The 17,606-nt window shown below is 40.1% G+C and overlaps 1 protein-coding gene across 4 annotated transcripts in view; it reads left to right on the top strand.

The window, feature by feature from the left end:
• LOC124606880 overlaps positions 1-17,606 on the top strand; it is a 305,942-nt gene that overhangs the window by 125,110 nt on the left and 163,226 nt on the right. For all 4 annotated transcript variants that reach the window (XM_047138973.1, XM_047138974.1, XM_047138975.1 and 1 more), the window contains one exon: positions 4,479-4,987. In XM_047138973.1, coding sequence (XP_046994929.1) covers positions 4,479-4,987 — 509 coding nt within the window. The remainder of the gene's footprint in view (positions 1-4,478; positions 4,988-17,606) is intronic.

The following is a 17,606-nucleotide window of genomic DNA, read 5'->3' on the forward strand; positions in this document are numbered from 1 at the left end:
CTTTGCCTTTCGCGGGCAAGTGCTCTACCAACTGAGCTACTGAAGCACGACTCACGCCTGGTACTCACAGCTTCACTTCTGCCAGTACCTCGTCTCCTACCTTCCAAACTTTACAGAAGCTCTCCTGCGAACCTTGCGGCACAGTATTCATTTTGATGAACAATGAGATATGGTTTTTGTTTAAGGACTAGCCGATGCTAATGTGCATGAAGCTAGATAGATGTATGAGGAATGGTACCCTGTACGACACCACCCACACCTGCAAACATTTACAGCAATTTACCAGCAACTCTGTGAAACAGGCTCATTAGCGGGATATCATGGTGATGCTGGAAGACCTCGAACATGTTGGGATGCTGCATTTGAAGAGACTGTTCTTGAGCACTTCAAGGAAGCACCTACTACAAGCACTCGGCAGTTGGACATGGAATGGGGTTCTTATCCGCGAAAGGTAATGGTCCCGAGTTCGAGTCTCGGTCGGGCACACAGTTTTAATCTGCCAGGAAGTTTCAGTTTAGATATTATTGGGATTAATGAGATAGGGTGATAGTTACTTGGATTTGATTTATCTCCTTTCCCAAATATGGGAATAGTTACTGCTATTTGCAAACAGCCGGGGAAAATCCCTTGCTGTAATATGCAGTTAATGAGAGTGGTTAGAGGGGACAGAAGATCACTTGATATCTTCTTTATAACAAAGTTTGACAGACCATAGAAGTCCTCTGCCCTGGAACTACTTAGTTTGCTATTTGCTTTGTTAACATCATTTTCAGTTACTGTTGCCCAGCAGAACTTATGAACTACATTCGTATTTGAACCTAAAAGAGTTTTAGCATCAAGCATGGCGTTGGGGGCAGACAAATCTTGTTGTAAATTGAAGCTAACAAAGTGTGAGTTTAAGATATCTGGGGCTATGGGTATAGCTAGTTGAGTTGTTGGTCTATTTATTTCACTTTTAATTACTTCCCAGGCAGCTTTACAGCTGTTTCTGGATTTAAGAATATAGTTATCATTCGCCCTACATTTTGCCAAGCTTATTTCAGATCTATAAATTTTTCTTATTTTAATGTACATCTCTTTGTACTCGCTGCTGTTATGAGATCTGCCGTTAAACATAAGAAGCATAATCCTGATGCTGTTGAAGTATTGTGTAAACCAATTATTTAGTCTCTGTGGTTTATGAGCTTGGTTATTATTCTCTCTTTTTACTAATCTGGGACAACACTCATCAAATATTCTTGAAATTTCCTCTATACATAATTTGCTTGTGTTATTCACACACATATCTTTGTATAAGATGTCATTCCAGTTAACTGACCTTAATCTATTTCTAAACTATCTTATGTTGCATTCATTCATAGGTCTAACAGTTTTGTGTTGTTCATCTGGAATACTGACTGGAACTGTAATCCATAGGCCATCATGGTCAGCTAGGCCTAACTTGACTACTCCAATTTCAACATTATTTTCATGGATATTACTTATTATATTGTCTAAGCATGCATTATATCTTGTAGGCTTATCATTTAGACAATAGCAATCAAAAGCTCATAGGCTACCCAAGAATTCCAATATCATATGACTCTGTACCCTGATATCCATATTAATATCACCAAAAATTGGTATTTATATTTATGCTTAGTTAGTAAGACTAACAGTTTTTTTAAATTTACTATAAATTCGTATTCACTAGAAGATGGTGTGCAGTATACAGGTGCAACAATAATATTATGTTTAGGCATATGTACAACTGCAGCCTCACAGGTGGTGTCTATACACAGGTCTGTGACATCAATAGTAAAGTATTGTAGATTTAGTCCATTCTTAATATATATTGCAACACCCCCATGTCCAATTGTTGATCTGCAGTGACTACTGGCTTAGGAGTAGCCAAATGGAATATTGAGGTCAATTTCTGATGAATATAGCCAGTGCTCATTTACACTAAGTATACCACAGTTGGAAGTTTCTAACCAGTACTTCAATTCTCCCAACTTCTTTCTTAAAGACTGTATATTAATATGTAAGAACAGAAGACTATTTTTCCTAACCCTGGGCAGTAAAGAAGAGGGTTCAGATTGTCTTCTTAAGGGCACTTTTGGACAGCTGATATCTTGAGTTGTTTGTAAGTCTACTGCTGGTAGCCAGGCCCCATTTTGACAGTGTTCAGATACATCTAGTTTTCTGGGCTCAGAGTGAAAGGTTTGAAGATTATTTTGATCCTGCTGGAACATATCTGTTAATATTTTGCCAGACAGACCAGCAGGCTTTACAGGTTTCCATGGTCCATTGGTATTACTGTAAAGGTGGCCATTTCTTTACTCACAGTTTTGGTAATCAGTTTCGAGATTTATCTTCTTCCTTGGTTGTTGAGGTGGAATCCTTGTCGTGTATAGCACTCCCTGTCAAACTCGCTAGCTTTAATGATTGAGGTATTTTTGAATTTCGAACACAGGTGATATAGCTGTTTGTTTACTTCCAGTACCTTGCTGTTTACGCAGGATCGTTTTGCAAGATCATATCTAAATGGAACATCGACAACAAACACTTATTTCGATGTGATACTTGTAATGTCCTTCTTAAACCTTTTATTAAATTCGTGCTGTTGTTTTTCGCTATGTCATTTGTTCCAGTCATAATTACGATGACATCAGCTTCAGAAGCCTTTTTGTTAGAGTTTTGCAAGACATCCTTGGCTTCTGCTGAAGGATACACATACCCCAGACACTCGAGATTTACATTTTCATTAAGGTAACTTGAAACATTACGACCTTGGCTATCACTCAATTTTACAGGTTTTACGTACTAAATTTTGACCATCACACTGTTTCACTCCTGTTTGAATTTTTTTTAATATTTAAGATCAGTCATAGATAAAGCAGGCAGCAAACTTCAGCTTTATAGTAGAGTATTAGGGAAATGCAATTAGTTTATAAAGGAGATTGATTACAAATCACTCATGTGACCCATCTTAGAATATTACTTGTGTGGGCCCCTTACCGATTAGGACTGGCAGGGGATATTGAGAAGGGCAGTGGGAATGTCGCAGGCTTGTGTGAATGGTCACCAGTTTGTTGTGTGAATGGTCACAGGTTTGTTTGATCCACGGAAGAGGGTCATGTATTTTGAAAGAACTGAACTGGCAGACTCGTTAAGAGTCCTGAGAAAGTCTTCTAACAGTATTTCAAGAACTGCTTTCAACGGATTGCTCCCATAGGGGTTGTGATGACAAGATTAAATTCATTACAGAATGCTCAGAGGCTTTTGAACAATCATTCTTCCTGTGCTCCATGTGGGAATGGAACAGAAAAAAATTCAAATATATATGGTACACTGCTCTTCACAGTGGTTCACAGAGTTTTGTTGTAGAATATCCCACCCCAACAGTCATATCCTACCCTATCAGAGACAGGGTCATGTATGAAAGCAGTCATATTGTATACCAACTCAGCTGTGACTTCGGTCCAAATTTTTATGTAAACTTGACACTTTAATAATAACCAATTTAAAACTACAACAAAGAGCAAAATTGACTATCCAGTGGTGGAACATGCTGCTGAGTGCAACAGGCTTGACTTCTTGGTCATTGCACAACCTGTGGCATCTGGATCCCCCCACACCTCACACCTTTGCCATTTTTCGTAGAATATATAGCTGGCAGTTGCCATTACAGTTCCTCCTTTAGTCCTACAGCCCTCCTCATCTCCGTCCTTGGTAGCCCCAGTTCCACATCCACCTGCACCATCACCCTAGTGCCTCCTATTTCACTCTGTTGATCTACTGTGCACCCCTACCCCCCAAACACTCGTCCACTAAATCATGCATCACATGCAACTTCCCCTGACTGCTCATGGGTGTGTCTTGTGTTTCTGCATACCTATTTCTTTCCATTGTTACCTTTTCCACTCACCCCCTTTTACCCTCACTGCTCTCCTCACCCTCTCCATCCAACAAAACTCCTCACGCCAGTTGGGCTGCTGCCCTAGGGTAATGTAATTAATTGGGTCAACGTAGCTGTGCATGTTTGAGTCCATGGGTCTGTGTTTTTCATCAGCTTTGGAGGAAAACATTGAAAGCTATGGAGAACATTGTCCGAAAACGCAACATCGTTTCCAGTCTTGTTCTCTGTGCATGTTGTCTATTCACTGCCTTACCTATATGGCTAGTGGTTATCTTTATGTAGACTCTAAAAAAAGCTTGATTTCTTTTGCTGCCAGATTTTGTGTTAGTTCATTTTAAACTCGTTTAACTGACTTAGTTGCCAGTTATTACTTTTAGTTTCACAGATTTGCTTGTTTATCATTTAATTCTTGTACATAAATATTTAGATCAGATTGTAGGTGATATGAAAATTCCAAGAATTAATGATTTCATTTCTTTTTGACTGTTTTACATTTATATTTTAAGTTGGCCACTTCATTGTAATCACTTCAATTTTAATTTTTTTATTTTTTTTATTTTTTCTGTCTGTTAATCAGGAGAACCACGAGATTTTCAGTGGAAGGGAAATGACAATGCAGCTATTTTAGACAACTGTTCTTCCATCCAAAAGCCCCCTGGACAATCATCACAAGAAAGTAGTTGTGAGGAATTCACAAACAAAACTCAAAAGAGAAATTCATTGCTTGCCAACAATAAGTTCACAGAAAAAGTTCTTGGACTTGGTTCTAATAATGCTGTAGTTGAAAAACGTGATACTAAAAATACAGGAAACCGGGCATGTTTAGAAGAAGAAAGAACTAACTGTGGAATCCCTAAAAGAAATGAACCAGAATGTAGCAACACTGCTACAACTACAAAGAAACATTTTCTGGCAACTAAAAGAAGTTTCGATATTGTTAATGATAGTGAAGACTCAAGCGATGAAGATAATGGCATTGTCAACTTGGGGACAAGTTGCCAAGATGCAAAAATCAATGATAATCAGTATGGAAATAAGGAGCAATCGGTTGTTATGAGAAGAAATAATACACCTCAAGCATTGGTGGTAAGTTTTATTGGCAGCGGCGGCAATGGTGGTGGTGGTGGTGGTGGTTGAGGAGGAGGAGGATATGAGCATCATTAATATTGATATTACATCTGAAAAATTTGATTTTTTTAGCATGTAATCTTCTTAAAATGTTTTTGTGGTTTTGAAAATGATGTTGCATGCACATTTCAGGTTAGTCTTCTCGTCTCTGGGGTATCTTGAGTTTAACATATGTCATTTAGTAGTTCAATAAAAATACCTTTGTTTTCTTCAGCATTTATTTCATGGCTTACAAAGTGTCATATAAAAGTAGGTATGCAGCTATTCTCACTGTTTGGCATACTCTCCCAGAAGATTATCCATATAATGATCCCTCAGACCTCGTTTTGACTTCTTTGCCATGGTCGTGACTCAGGCAAAATAAGTCCGTTGTCTAGTAAGTAGGAAACTTGGTGCCACATGCTCTGATTAGCTGTGGGATTGCCCCGTTGGCATGCGCCGGTTGATGGGCAGCACTGTGGTTGTCGGTTCACACATCATACATCCCTCGCCCCGTCACTGCCCCACAAGATACACGCAAGTGTCGAATAGGTCTTGCTGTTTGTCTCCACCTCATGTCAGAGGCATTCACACGTAAGCTTCGCTTCAGAGCGCACACGTGTCACCTACAATTTAGTCATGCATTATGCATGGTGGCACAGTATTCATTTTGATGAACAATGTGATATGGTTTTTGTTTAAGGACTAGCCGATGCTAATGTGCATGAAGCTAGATAGATGTATGAGGAATGGTACCCTGTACAACACCACCCACACCTGCAAACATTTACAGCAATTTACCAGCAACTCGGTGAAACAGGCTCATTAGCGGGATATCATGGTGATGCTGGAAGACCTCAAACATGTTGGGATGCTGCATTTGAAGAGACTGTTCTTGAGCGCTTCAAGGAAGCACCTACTACAAGTACTCGGCAGTTGGACATGACATGGGGTTCACTCATTGGTTAGTCTGGAAGGTTTTGAGTGGTGATGGCCAGCATCCATTTAGTTTCCGCCCTGTCCAAGACCTAAATCCTGTGGTGGACTATGATCACAGACTGGGGTTTTGCTGGTGGTTTCTGCGACGTGTTGCATGAGATCCCCACCATTGTGTTGTATACCGATGAGTGCACCTTCCATCGGGATGGCCTTTACAACACTCGAAACGTTCATTACTGGGCAAGGGAAAATCCTCATGTCATGTGCGGCCAAGGGAAAATCCTCATGTCATGTGCATCCACGGACACCAGGAACAATTTTTGTTCAACATTTGGGCAGGCGTTGTGAGTGACCATCTGATTGGGCTGGTCTGTCTATTTCCTTGACTTACTGGGGCCAATTAGCTTCACTTTTTGCAAGAAACTCTACCCGGCCTGCTGGAAGATGTTCCCCTGGACATACGACTACGCATGTGGTTGCAGCATGATGGGGTGCCTGCACACAACAGTCATGCTGTGCACGGATATTTAAATGAACTCTTCGATGGCCAGGTAATTGGCAGAGATGCTCGTAGGACATGGCCCCTGCGATCACCAGACCTCATGCCACTGGACTTTTTCCTGTGGGGATTCTTCAAGGTTCTAGTTCACCCACCCAGACACGAACCACCTAGAAATGAAGAGGAATTAATGGATCACATTCAAAATGCCGCCAATCAAATCAGGACAATGGTAGGAATCTTTGAAAGAGCTCGGCAAAACACGGTTCGACGTTACCTAGCTTGTTTCGCTTCAGAGGGTCGCCAGTTTGTGCACCTGCTTTAAGTAAACAATGTTCTAGCTACAAAAAAGGTCCTCTTCAGCGCCGACACATAAAAGACTTTCCGTAGGTGAACTAACAGCTGTTGACGGGTTTGTTCCCAGTACGTCTTATCGTGAAACTACAATGGATGTGTCGGGACCTTGGTGGATTTGCGCCAAGGCCATCGAGCATGCGAGCATGCGGGCCGCTTTGGATAGATCACGATCTCTGGCAGGCAAAGCATTCGTGGTCAGGCATTGTCCAGAACATCTGGCAACAGGCTGATCCTGCGGCCAATTGGAGCATGTGGCACCAAGTTTCCATAGTTTAAAAACAGTGCGTTGTTGACATACACAACATTAGTACTTGTTTCCTGCTGGTGTCAGCTATCTTTTTTGAAGTGTGTGTTTTTTGTGTATAACCAAAGCTACTTCTGTACTTCATAATTTTTGTCTCCTTTGTCACATTCGACAGGTTCAGTGCGTAGTCCAGTTCCTTGCAGCAATTATTATTAGAGCTTAGTAGTTTTTGTAATATAGTGGCTGCTTTTCTGTCCCACATAAGCTGAGGGCAATCATCAAATGAAGTAATTTGTGTGCAAATGTAGCTTATTTGACTATAAGAATTCATTTTATTGAAGGTAAGAACATATACCCCATTGAAGGTTTCAAACAACTCTGATCCAGTTCTAATGAAGATTATTTCTTTCAAAACACTCTTTTTGCATCGTCCTTCATTGAATACTGAGGGACAGGGCAAAGGATACTTCATCTCCTCAAATAATTGTGTACGTGGGAGAAACTGCCCTTAATGTAAGTTCCTTAGTAGGAAGTCCAATGCAGATTACAAATATTTTCTTTCCAGTTGTTATGCGTGAAACTAGATATCATTTTAATCAGTGCTAATTGCAAAAGTAGAAGTGATAAGAACTATGCCCTTAATATTGATTTCAACAGTTCATCAGATCTCAGTGAAGATGTGGCACACAGTACCTGGCCTTGCCTTCAAATTCAACAATATTAAAAGTTCAGGGGGTGGTCAAAGAGTACATTGTCTGTCTACTGCAAAGAAATCTTGAATCAAGACTGAATTACTGTGATTTCTAGTGGTTCCACATATTTATCAGCTGAATGGCTGACTATATCGCTAGAATTTGAGCATATTTTCGTAACTCACCAGAGGGAAAGGATTTCAAAGTGCAAAAAGGTGATGGAAGTGCTCATACAGTCTCAATTTGGTAAAACTGACAGAAGCAGTCATGCATTGTAAGTGACGACCACGACTTACATTTTACTTAGACGTCCAAACCAGTTGACTAAATGGATGAGTATTAAGAAGAATACAGCAAGAAGAAACTAGCTCTGCATTGTGCCTCATTTAGCATCCACAGTCAAACATCTTACCTTAATATTGGTTAAACCAAAGCTTTTCTCTTTTTTTCCATAGCATATCAGATGTGAAACATTAAGGGCTTGTCACATCTAAAAACTGTGCACTGACTTAGAGTGCCTATGTGTTAACTTTTTTGCTGGAACCAGTAGGAACCTATGGCTATTGGAGTAGATACCAGTACCTTTATTCATGCCTTCAAGAAAAATATCGTACGAAAAAAAGTTCAAGGTTATGATATATTGGCAGCTTGTTAAATCCTTTGTTCCTCAGTCTGTGAGGTGTTTCAAATGCATAAGATTTGATGTGTGTCATCCTGCAGCACCATGATTCTGTCTGATGGAACTGTAGAAGGGCAACGCACAAAGTAATGCATGTGAATGGCCCGAGACGATACTTACCTTACGTGCAGACCTGCCCTGCATTCAAAAAAGGAAAACGCAAGAATATAAAATTCTCAAATGCCTGCCATGTCAAGACATTAGAAATAAATATGAAAGACTTCACCCAGAAAAGCTTTGTGGAAGTGGTAATTGTACCTCTACCAGCTACAACTTTGACAAAACACCAATTCTCTCCACAGATAGACTGCCCAGCTGAGGGAGAAGACATCTGCTCTCTCTCTCTTTCGTATTACTTGCTTTAATGGAATCCTTTCTACACATACCGTATTTACTCGAATCTAAGCTGCACTTTTTTTCCGGTTTTTGTAATCCAAAAAACCGCCTGCGGCTTAGAATCGAGTGCAAAGCAAGCGGGAGTTCTGAAAAACGTTGGTGGGTGCCGCCACAACTAACTTCTGCCGTCGAATATATATAGCGCTACACAGGCATGCTTTGTAGGCACAAAAATAAATACTGGCACCAAAACCTCTGTGTCAGTAAATAAATAAAAAAAAAAGGTGGAAGACGAGCCTTTTTCCTCCGCTCAGACTTTTGACCACTGCATTTTGGTACATTATCCAATGAAGTAAATGCAAATTCTGTATTGTTGCTCTTCGAATGTAGCAGCATTTCAATGTACTAAGAAAATCCGACTGGCAAGACTGTTTGGGATGTTTGTCAATATGGCCAACTCTACGTTCCGAATTTTTTTCCTACCTGTGAGAAGGAACTTTTATGAATTGTGAATCACATGCAGTATTCTCTTCGCCATGAGATTAATACGAATATAAACATCTTGCCATGTATTGTTTCGTGTGTGCTACTATCTCATTTAAATCCTGTCTGCCTAATAAACTACGAAACTAGAGTGAGACAACTGCAAACGCGGAAGAATATGCGTATCGTGTCATGTTTATATTCGTATTATTCTTATGCCTAATAGTGATACAGTCGGAAATGAAGCACGGCAACTGACTAGATTTTTAAATCTAAGATGACTCTAATTTCTGTGCAGAATGTAATGAACTAAAGAGGTGCCTGCAAAGATTTTCAAACGGAGAAAAATTTTCGCTAAAATTTCGTTCAGAACATCATCTATCATACGCAGTCTATTATTTGGTTCTAGTTGATCATTATCAAAGAAAGCAGTAGTGTAAGTAACAACAAGTGTTTCGCTAATGAGATGATTCCTCTCTATTTTTTATTTGTAAGCGGCGGTAGCGCGCACAAAAGCAAGCCATGCCGCGAGCGGCGACAGGCCGTAAACACGCACTATCACAATGCGACAAACAATGCATGACACAGTACAGTAATGCATTTTCAGCTTAGAGTGACGTAAACACCTGTAACAAAGAAAACGGCGCTAATCAGATCAAACAAAAATAAGCAATCTATTCAAACCATACGAAGCACGTGAAAAAGGAAGGATATCCATATAAATACGGACGGAGCACCTGACGCGTTGCAATGGCTACCTGGTAAAGCTTAACTGCTAAGCTTACGACTCGAACCAAACTACTGCAGCTGTACCGTCATTCATTCGAGCTAAATTGTGTCTCATATTACAATTAGACGAACTTTGTTTCGATTTGGAGGTGCGACCTAAAACTTTTCTCTCCCCCTTGAATTTCGAGTCTCAAATTTCAGGTGCGGCTTAGATTCGGGAAATTTTTTTTTTCTTGATTTCGAGTCTCATTTTTCAGGTGCGGCTTAGATTCGAGTGCGGCTTAGATTCGAGTAAATACGGTAGCTTACATCCGAAGATATAACAGGCCTAGTGAGGCAATCCCCACCCCCACAACTTCCATGGGATAATACCAATAAGTCTAAAGAGGCCAAACAGTAGAAAAATTAATTGCATAACTTCTTCATTGCCCACCAAATACTGGAGTTAAAATTTATTTCAGCACAGCTCCTGTAGATACTCTACCCTAGAGCTCACAACTTTTATTCCAACTGTCACTTGCTTATTTCACACAGTCACGATTATCTCTGCATCAGTGACTGTCTCTCAGAAAAGCTGATTGGTCAGTTTTTGGCACCAAATAGTAAAGATGATGTCAACATAGTGTCCAAAGTAATTTTATTTTAAAATAATAAATCCTATGCTGTGTGAATTGTTTCAGCTGTATACATCAGCACTTTCACACTAGAGCATATTAAGATTTTGTCTTACTGAGCAAGTTGTTACCTTTTTGAAGATTTATTCGTGAATAGGTATTCCACAAAATTATTCGATGGTTCCATCTGATTTATAGACTGTGCTTAATTATGACATATGACAAGGACTAATGTGAAGTTCATGGAGTCCTCAAAACCAGTGACATATGGCACCTGTGCAAACTAGAATAAGCCAGATTGGGAATCGGCATCCAATATGTAAGGCTACCACCAGTTGTCAGGATATCTCAGAAGTACAAGTGATTTTCTCAAATATGAGACATGTAAGTACAATTGATTCTCATAGAGTTAAAACTTCAGTGTATAAATACATGTCCTTCAACTCCGTTTATAAAATTTTATCCTAGCAGACACAACCATTTCCACTGATTCTCTATTAGCAATAGAAGAATTTTTTAGAAAAGCCCTGGGGCTCTTGTCTTACTACGTGTTTGATTCATTTGTAATATAATTTGGCGAAAATGCTTTTATGATGAAGCTTGGGTTGTGTATCATTGCTTAACACAAGAAAAACAATGTTCAATATGCCACATCTTATTACGGATATCCTCCATCAAAAAAATAAGACATATCTTGTGTAATCCGAGGTGCTGCTTCTTGATGTTGCCACAGGTTCATCTTGATGTTACTACATCACCATGTGGGAATCATGTAATGACATAAATAAGTTTCAGTACTTCTTGTTCACAAAGAATTTTATTTTGCACGCTAGATGTTCAGCGGCAAACGTACAAATTCTGACTACATGCTGTTAATACAAAAATTCGGTCCAAGACAGACTTAAGACTGTTGTAGGGCCGACCTCTGGCAGCATAAAAATCACCTCTATTTATATGATGTTAAACAATTACTGTTATTGTTACATATTGAATTTTGCATATTTAACAGTTAAAGTTTTTACATACATCTTCCCAAATTACAGTGAAGATTACATGGAATAACAGTGAATAATTTCGTACAAAGACAGGAAAGAATCTGTTTCTGTTAGGACTATAAATTACATGTTTTAACATTGCAACAATATATTTTGTTAATTTGCATATATTATTTTACTAACTTAAAGTAAAATCACCCTATCATTTTCAGGTGAACAGAGCAATTAGCTTTAATGAATGAAAGTCCTAGATTCAATTAATTAAATTTTGTACAAGTAAAATTTTACATTTGCCTATAGTTGTAATTACAGTTCTATTAACTAACACAAATTAGAACATGAACATGTTTGATTCTGTCTGAAAAATCATCATGTCATATTTCTGTTAGGAGAATGAAAAATTTCTGACATAAAATACATAAAAACAGCTGTTTCTCGGTGACTTGAAATATCGGAACTTTAATCGTTAATTACTCCATAATTATAATACCAATTTTATTCCTATCGTATGCCTGTAGTTTGTATTGTGTGTAAATTATGATGGTACATTGGTTTTTAATTCAACATCTTTTCTTCACCCTATGTACTGGTGAGGCCCAACATAAACAATGTCAAAACAATAGTTTAAATTAGTGTAAATTACTAAGTTGCTGCACGAAGAATCTTCGGTGTATTCGAATCCAGATAACCAGAAACATGTTTCCTTCATTCTGTAACCAGAAACATGTTTCCTTCATTCTGTATATTGATGGGACACAATGTAGACAAAGTCAAAGCAACAGTTTAAATTGGTGTAAATTACTAATATTACATATATGCCCTCTTTGGGAGAGTGGAGATGAGACTGGAATAGGATACAGGATCGAAAAAGGGGTTGTGGTATTACACAGCCAATGGGAGCCGCAGTGTACACTACATTATTTTGTAACACATCCACAGAAATGGAAGCATCTCAGCCATGGGAATTAACTGTACATTCTCGAAGTCTTTTAATTTGGTATGGTGAGAAGGGGCATTTCCTCCAAATGGCCAAAGAGTTGCATTATTTCAGCCTTGAGGTCAGCAAAGGTTCCTCATTTTTTGAACAACTACACCAGGATATCTCTCTGGAATGGAATTTGCAAACTGTTCGAAAGAATGATGAACTGCTAAATTTACAAATTCAGGCAATATTTATTCCAGTATCAATGCAGTTTTTAACTATCTTATACTCTTTATATATCCAATTAAAATGCATCCATGCACCAGTCCATTATTTAATATTTTGTAATTGCTGTCAGTGGCATCATGTATGTGGTGAGCTGTGCGGTTTGTCCATTGCTGTGTGTTGATGACTTCTCTTTACACTGCAGCTCCACATTACTGGTATAACAAAATGTCAGCTCTAGGGAGGTGTTCGAAAGGCTCAAGAGTGGATGCTGAACAGTGGCATTCAGTTCTATACAAATACCCCCACTACCAATGTGGAGACCCATTGCATGGCCTCACCCATTCAACCTGTGAGTGGACGGATGGCCGCTTCTCCACACGTTCAGCAGGGTCCAAGCAGGCACATGGGGGAAGGGTTTACTAGTTATCGGGAGTGCCAATGCTAGGTGTGTTATGGAGCCCCTTAGGTAGACAGCAATCAGGGCCGGAAAGAAAGCCAATATGCACTTGATACGTCTGCCAGGAGACCTCATCCGAGATGTTGGACGGCCTTGCCTGTGGCTGTCGAGCGTGCAGGGTGCAGTCATCTGCAAGTTGTGCCTCACATTGGCACAAACGATGCAAGATGTGTGGGCTCTGAAGCCATCCTCAGCTCATACTGGTGGCTGGCAGAGGTAGTGAAGACTGCTGGCATCGCTTGTGGGGTACAAGCAGACGTCACAATTTGCAGCATTGTTCCCAGAGTTGATCAGGGTCTTTTGGTTTGGAACTAAGTGGAAGGTCTCAACCAATTCTTCATCAACTTTGTAATGGTCTTGACTGCAGATTTCTAGATCTGCGTTATCATGTGGGGATTTGTAGGACTCCCCTTGATAGGTCAGGGGTGCACTACACAAAGGAAGAAGCTACTCAGGTACCAGAGTACTTGTGGAGTGCACATGAAGGTTTTTTAGGCTAGACGGTACTTTGAGGTGCTCACTCGTTCATCCTCTGTTAGAATATTGCTGTGCGGTGTGGGATCCTTACCAGGTGGGATTGACAGAGGACATCGCAAGGTTGCAAAAAAGGGCAGCTCGTTTTGCATTATCATGTAATAGGGGAGAGAGTGTGGCAGATATGATACGCGAGTTGGGATGGAAGTCATTAAAGTAAAGACGTTTCTCGTCGCGGCGAGATCTATTTACGAAATTTCAGTCACCATCTTTCTCTTCCGAATGCGAAAATATTTTGTTGAGCCCAACCTACATAGGTAGGAATGATCATCAAAATAAAATAAGCGAAATCAGTGCTCAAACAGAAAGGTTTAGGTGTTCGTTTTTCCCGCGCGCTGTTCGGGAGTGGAATGGTAGAGAGATAGTATGATTGTGGTTCCATGAACCCTCTGCCAAGCACTTAAATGTGAATTGCAGAGTAATCATGTGGATGTAGATGTAGATGCTCTATGGCCACTTGCAGTCAATACACAGCAAGGGAAGTCAGACAGACTTCTGAATAAAGACACTTCAACTGTCACAATATCAGCATACTGTCGAAGTGTTTAATACAGTTCCCAAATTTACTGCCCTCTGGGAAAATTCTCACCCTCAAATTCCTCATGGACTGAGAGCTGTCTGAAACCCGAGGTGGAAAGCTCTGAGATATTTAGCAAGATATGGAACATATATCGCAAAGATAGATTAGAGGCCATAGGTGGGGGAGTGTTCATTGCAGTTGACAAAAGTTATCTGGTTGCATATAACAGGTGTAGGTGAAACCAAGTTAATTGTTGGATGTTTTTACCAGCCACCTGATTCTGGTGTGACAGTTCTAGAGTCATTCAAAGAAAATCTTGTCACTAGTGCGTAAATACTGACTTCATGCAAGACTAGTTGGAGGTGGCTTTAACCTACCGAGTATAGATTGGGATCACTGTGGATTCATTGTGGGGGTAGAGACAGGCGGTCAAGCAAAATACTTTTGAACATGTTTTCTGAAATCTATTTTGAGCAGCTAACTCGGCAGCCCACTCGTATTGGAAATATTTTAGATCTAGTAGCTATAAATAGGACGGATCTTATCGACAATGTCAGTATAGAAACAGGAATTAGCGAACTTGATATCATAATAGCAACTATGATTACGAAAGTTAATAAATCAGGCTAGGAGAGAATTTTTGATGCACGAAACACACAACTACCATAGTCACACCTTAGCAAAAGATCTGGCAGAGGACCTGAGAAAATTATGGTCCTATGTAAGGCTTTCATTCAGTCCGGTATGGCAGTTGAAGATAGCAAAACAAAAGCTGAAGTTTTAAATTTCACCTTCGAGAAATTGTTCACACAGGGGAGTCATGCAAACATACAGTCATTTGAGCATCAGACTGACTCCCATAAGACGACAAAGTAATTAGCATCTCTGGCGTAGAGAAACAGCTGGAAGGTTTGAAAGTAAATAGATCACCAGGTCTGTATGGAATCCCAGTTGGTTTTATAAAGAGTATTCTATGGCATTGGCGCTTTATCTAGCCTGCATTTATCGTGAATCTGTCGCCCAGCACAAAGTCCCAAGTGACTGGAGAAAAACACAGGTGATTCTAGTATATAAGAAGGGTAAAAGAACAAACCCGAAAAATTACAGACTAATATCCCCAACTTCAGTTTGCTGCAGAATCCATGAACAAGAATTAGCTTGGATTTGGAAAGCATTGCTTGTGCAAAACTCAGCTTGCCCTTTGTCACATGACATACTGCGAACTGTGTATGGAGGGCAACAGGCAGATTCCATATTTCTAGATTTGATACGTTGCAGCATTGCAGGCTGTTGCCATAGGTATGAGCACATGGAATAAGATCACAGATATGTGAGTGGCTCGAAGATTTCATAAGTAATAGAATGCAGTATGTTGTCCTCAAAAGTTGAGTGACTGTAGGAATATACTACATGACTTAGACAAAATTTCTGGTTGGTGTAATGAATGACAGTCAGCTCAAAATGTAGAAAATGCAGATGAATAGGAAGAACAAATCTGAAATGTTCAGATACAATATTACTAGTGTCCTGCTTGCCACAGTCAAGTCATTTAAATATCTGGGCATAACATCGCAAAGCGATACAAAATGGAAGGAGCATGCAAGAATTATGGTAGAGAAGGCGAAAGGTTGACTCGGTTTATTGGGAGAAGTTTAGGAAAGAGTGGTTCCTTGTAAAGGAGACTGCATATGGGACACAGGTGTGACCTATTCTTTAGTACTGCTAGAGTATTTGGGATCCGTACCATGTCGGATGGAAGCAAGACACTGAAGCAGTTCAGAGGAGAGGCTGTTAGATTTGTTACCGGTAGGTTCGAGCAACACACGTGTTACGGAGATATTCGGGAACTCAAATGAGAATCCCTGTAGGCAATACAACATTCTTTCTCAGAAACATTAGTGAGAAAATTTAGAGAACTGGCATGTGAAGCTGACTGCGGAACTATTCTACTGTCGGAAACATATGTTGCGTGTAAGGACAACAAAGATAAGATACGAGAAATAGGTCTTATACCGAGGCATATAGATGGTAGTTTTTCCCTCGCTCTATTTGTAAGTGGAACTGGAAGGGAAATGACTAGTAGTGGTATGGGGTACCCTCTGCCACACACCATATGGGGCTTCTGGAGTGCCTGTGTAGATGTAGATGTAGATGTAGAGGAACAAGTGGCTCTGTAGTCTCTGGTTTAGGTATCCACATTCTAAACATATCATAAATAATCAGGTATAAGAAGTGGTCAGGCAGTTTCACTTCTGAGGCTTTTTTGATTAGAAACTAAAATGGCTGTCACATGGGTGCCAAATAAAATTATTGTATACAAAAGTTAAACGCTCTAAAATCGCTCTAATATTTCTTAATGGCGCCTTGTAGTAAGGTGACTGTACAGTTAAAGTTCTGTCAAAATCCTAGAAATCCTTAATCTTATCCCAGTTAGCTTAAGGATGTATAACATACGGATCTGCAGCACCATTGGTAATAGGCTAGATTCTGTCCACAGTAGTGGTATGAGGCTGGCAACGAGCCTTTTGCACAGGTCCCATTGAAGGCCTTCTGGCAGAAGCATGCTTCTGCTATTGCAAGTTAAGCATCAGGAACTCCTACTTAATTATGTGATAATGATAGTGGTTCATGGTGTGGGTTCCTGTAGTCATGTCCTAGTTCATGAACCACGGGCAACGTATGAGTGGCCAAGTAAGAGGTCCTGACAGTCGGGATACCCGTTACTTTGGAATAAGGCTGGGCATCTCGGACATATTCTGAGTCGTGGTCACTTTTGTGCTCATATGGCAAAGACTACCAAATCCACCGGTTAGTCCCTCAACTGTTAGGGGTAAAACCCAATGGGACTCAGGGCAAGTAAGGCTAGCAACCTGCTTCCCTGGTACTTTAAATATGATGCTGGCAACAATCAGAGCAAAATGCCTCGGACCTTTGGAGGTGACTTGAGTCCCACCTCTAACTGACAAACCAGGGACTCCTAAGATACGACTTGGCAAACAAATGGTAATGAGATGGGGAGCTATTAATATCAGTGGGGGCTACTCTGGGAAGAAGGTAGAGCTGGCAGAGGCCGCAAGTAAGATGGGGCTGGAGGTTTTAGCTGTTAGTGACATTCGGGTAAGGGGTGAGAAAGAAGAGGAAGTGGGAGAATACAAGGTCTACCTGTCAGGAGTCAAAGCAGGAATAGCACAATGGGGTGTAGGGCTTTACATCAGGAAAGAAATGGAACACAGTGTAGTTGCAATAAGGTATGTAAACGAACGACTGATGTGGATAGATTTGACAGCGTCTAGCAAGAAAATTAGGATTGTGTCAGTATATTCGCATTGTGAAGGGGCAGATCAAGATAAGATGGATAGTTTTTATGATG

The sequence above is a fragment of the Schistocerca americana genome, chromosome 3 (genome assembly GCF_021461395.2).
Source record: "Schistocerca americana isolate TAMUIC-IGC-003095 chromosome 3, iqSchAmer2.1, whole genome shotgun sequence".
NCBI classification, from domain to species: domain Eukaryota; kingdom Metazoa; phylum Arthropoda; class Insecta; order Orthoptera; family Acrididae; genus Schistocerca; species Schistocerca americana.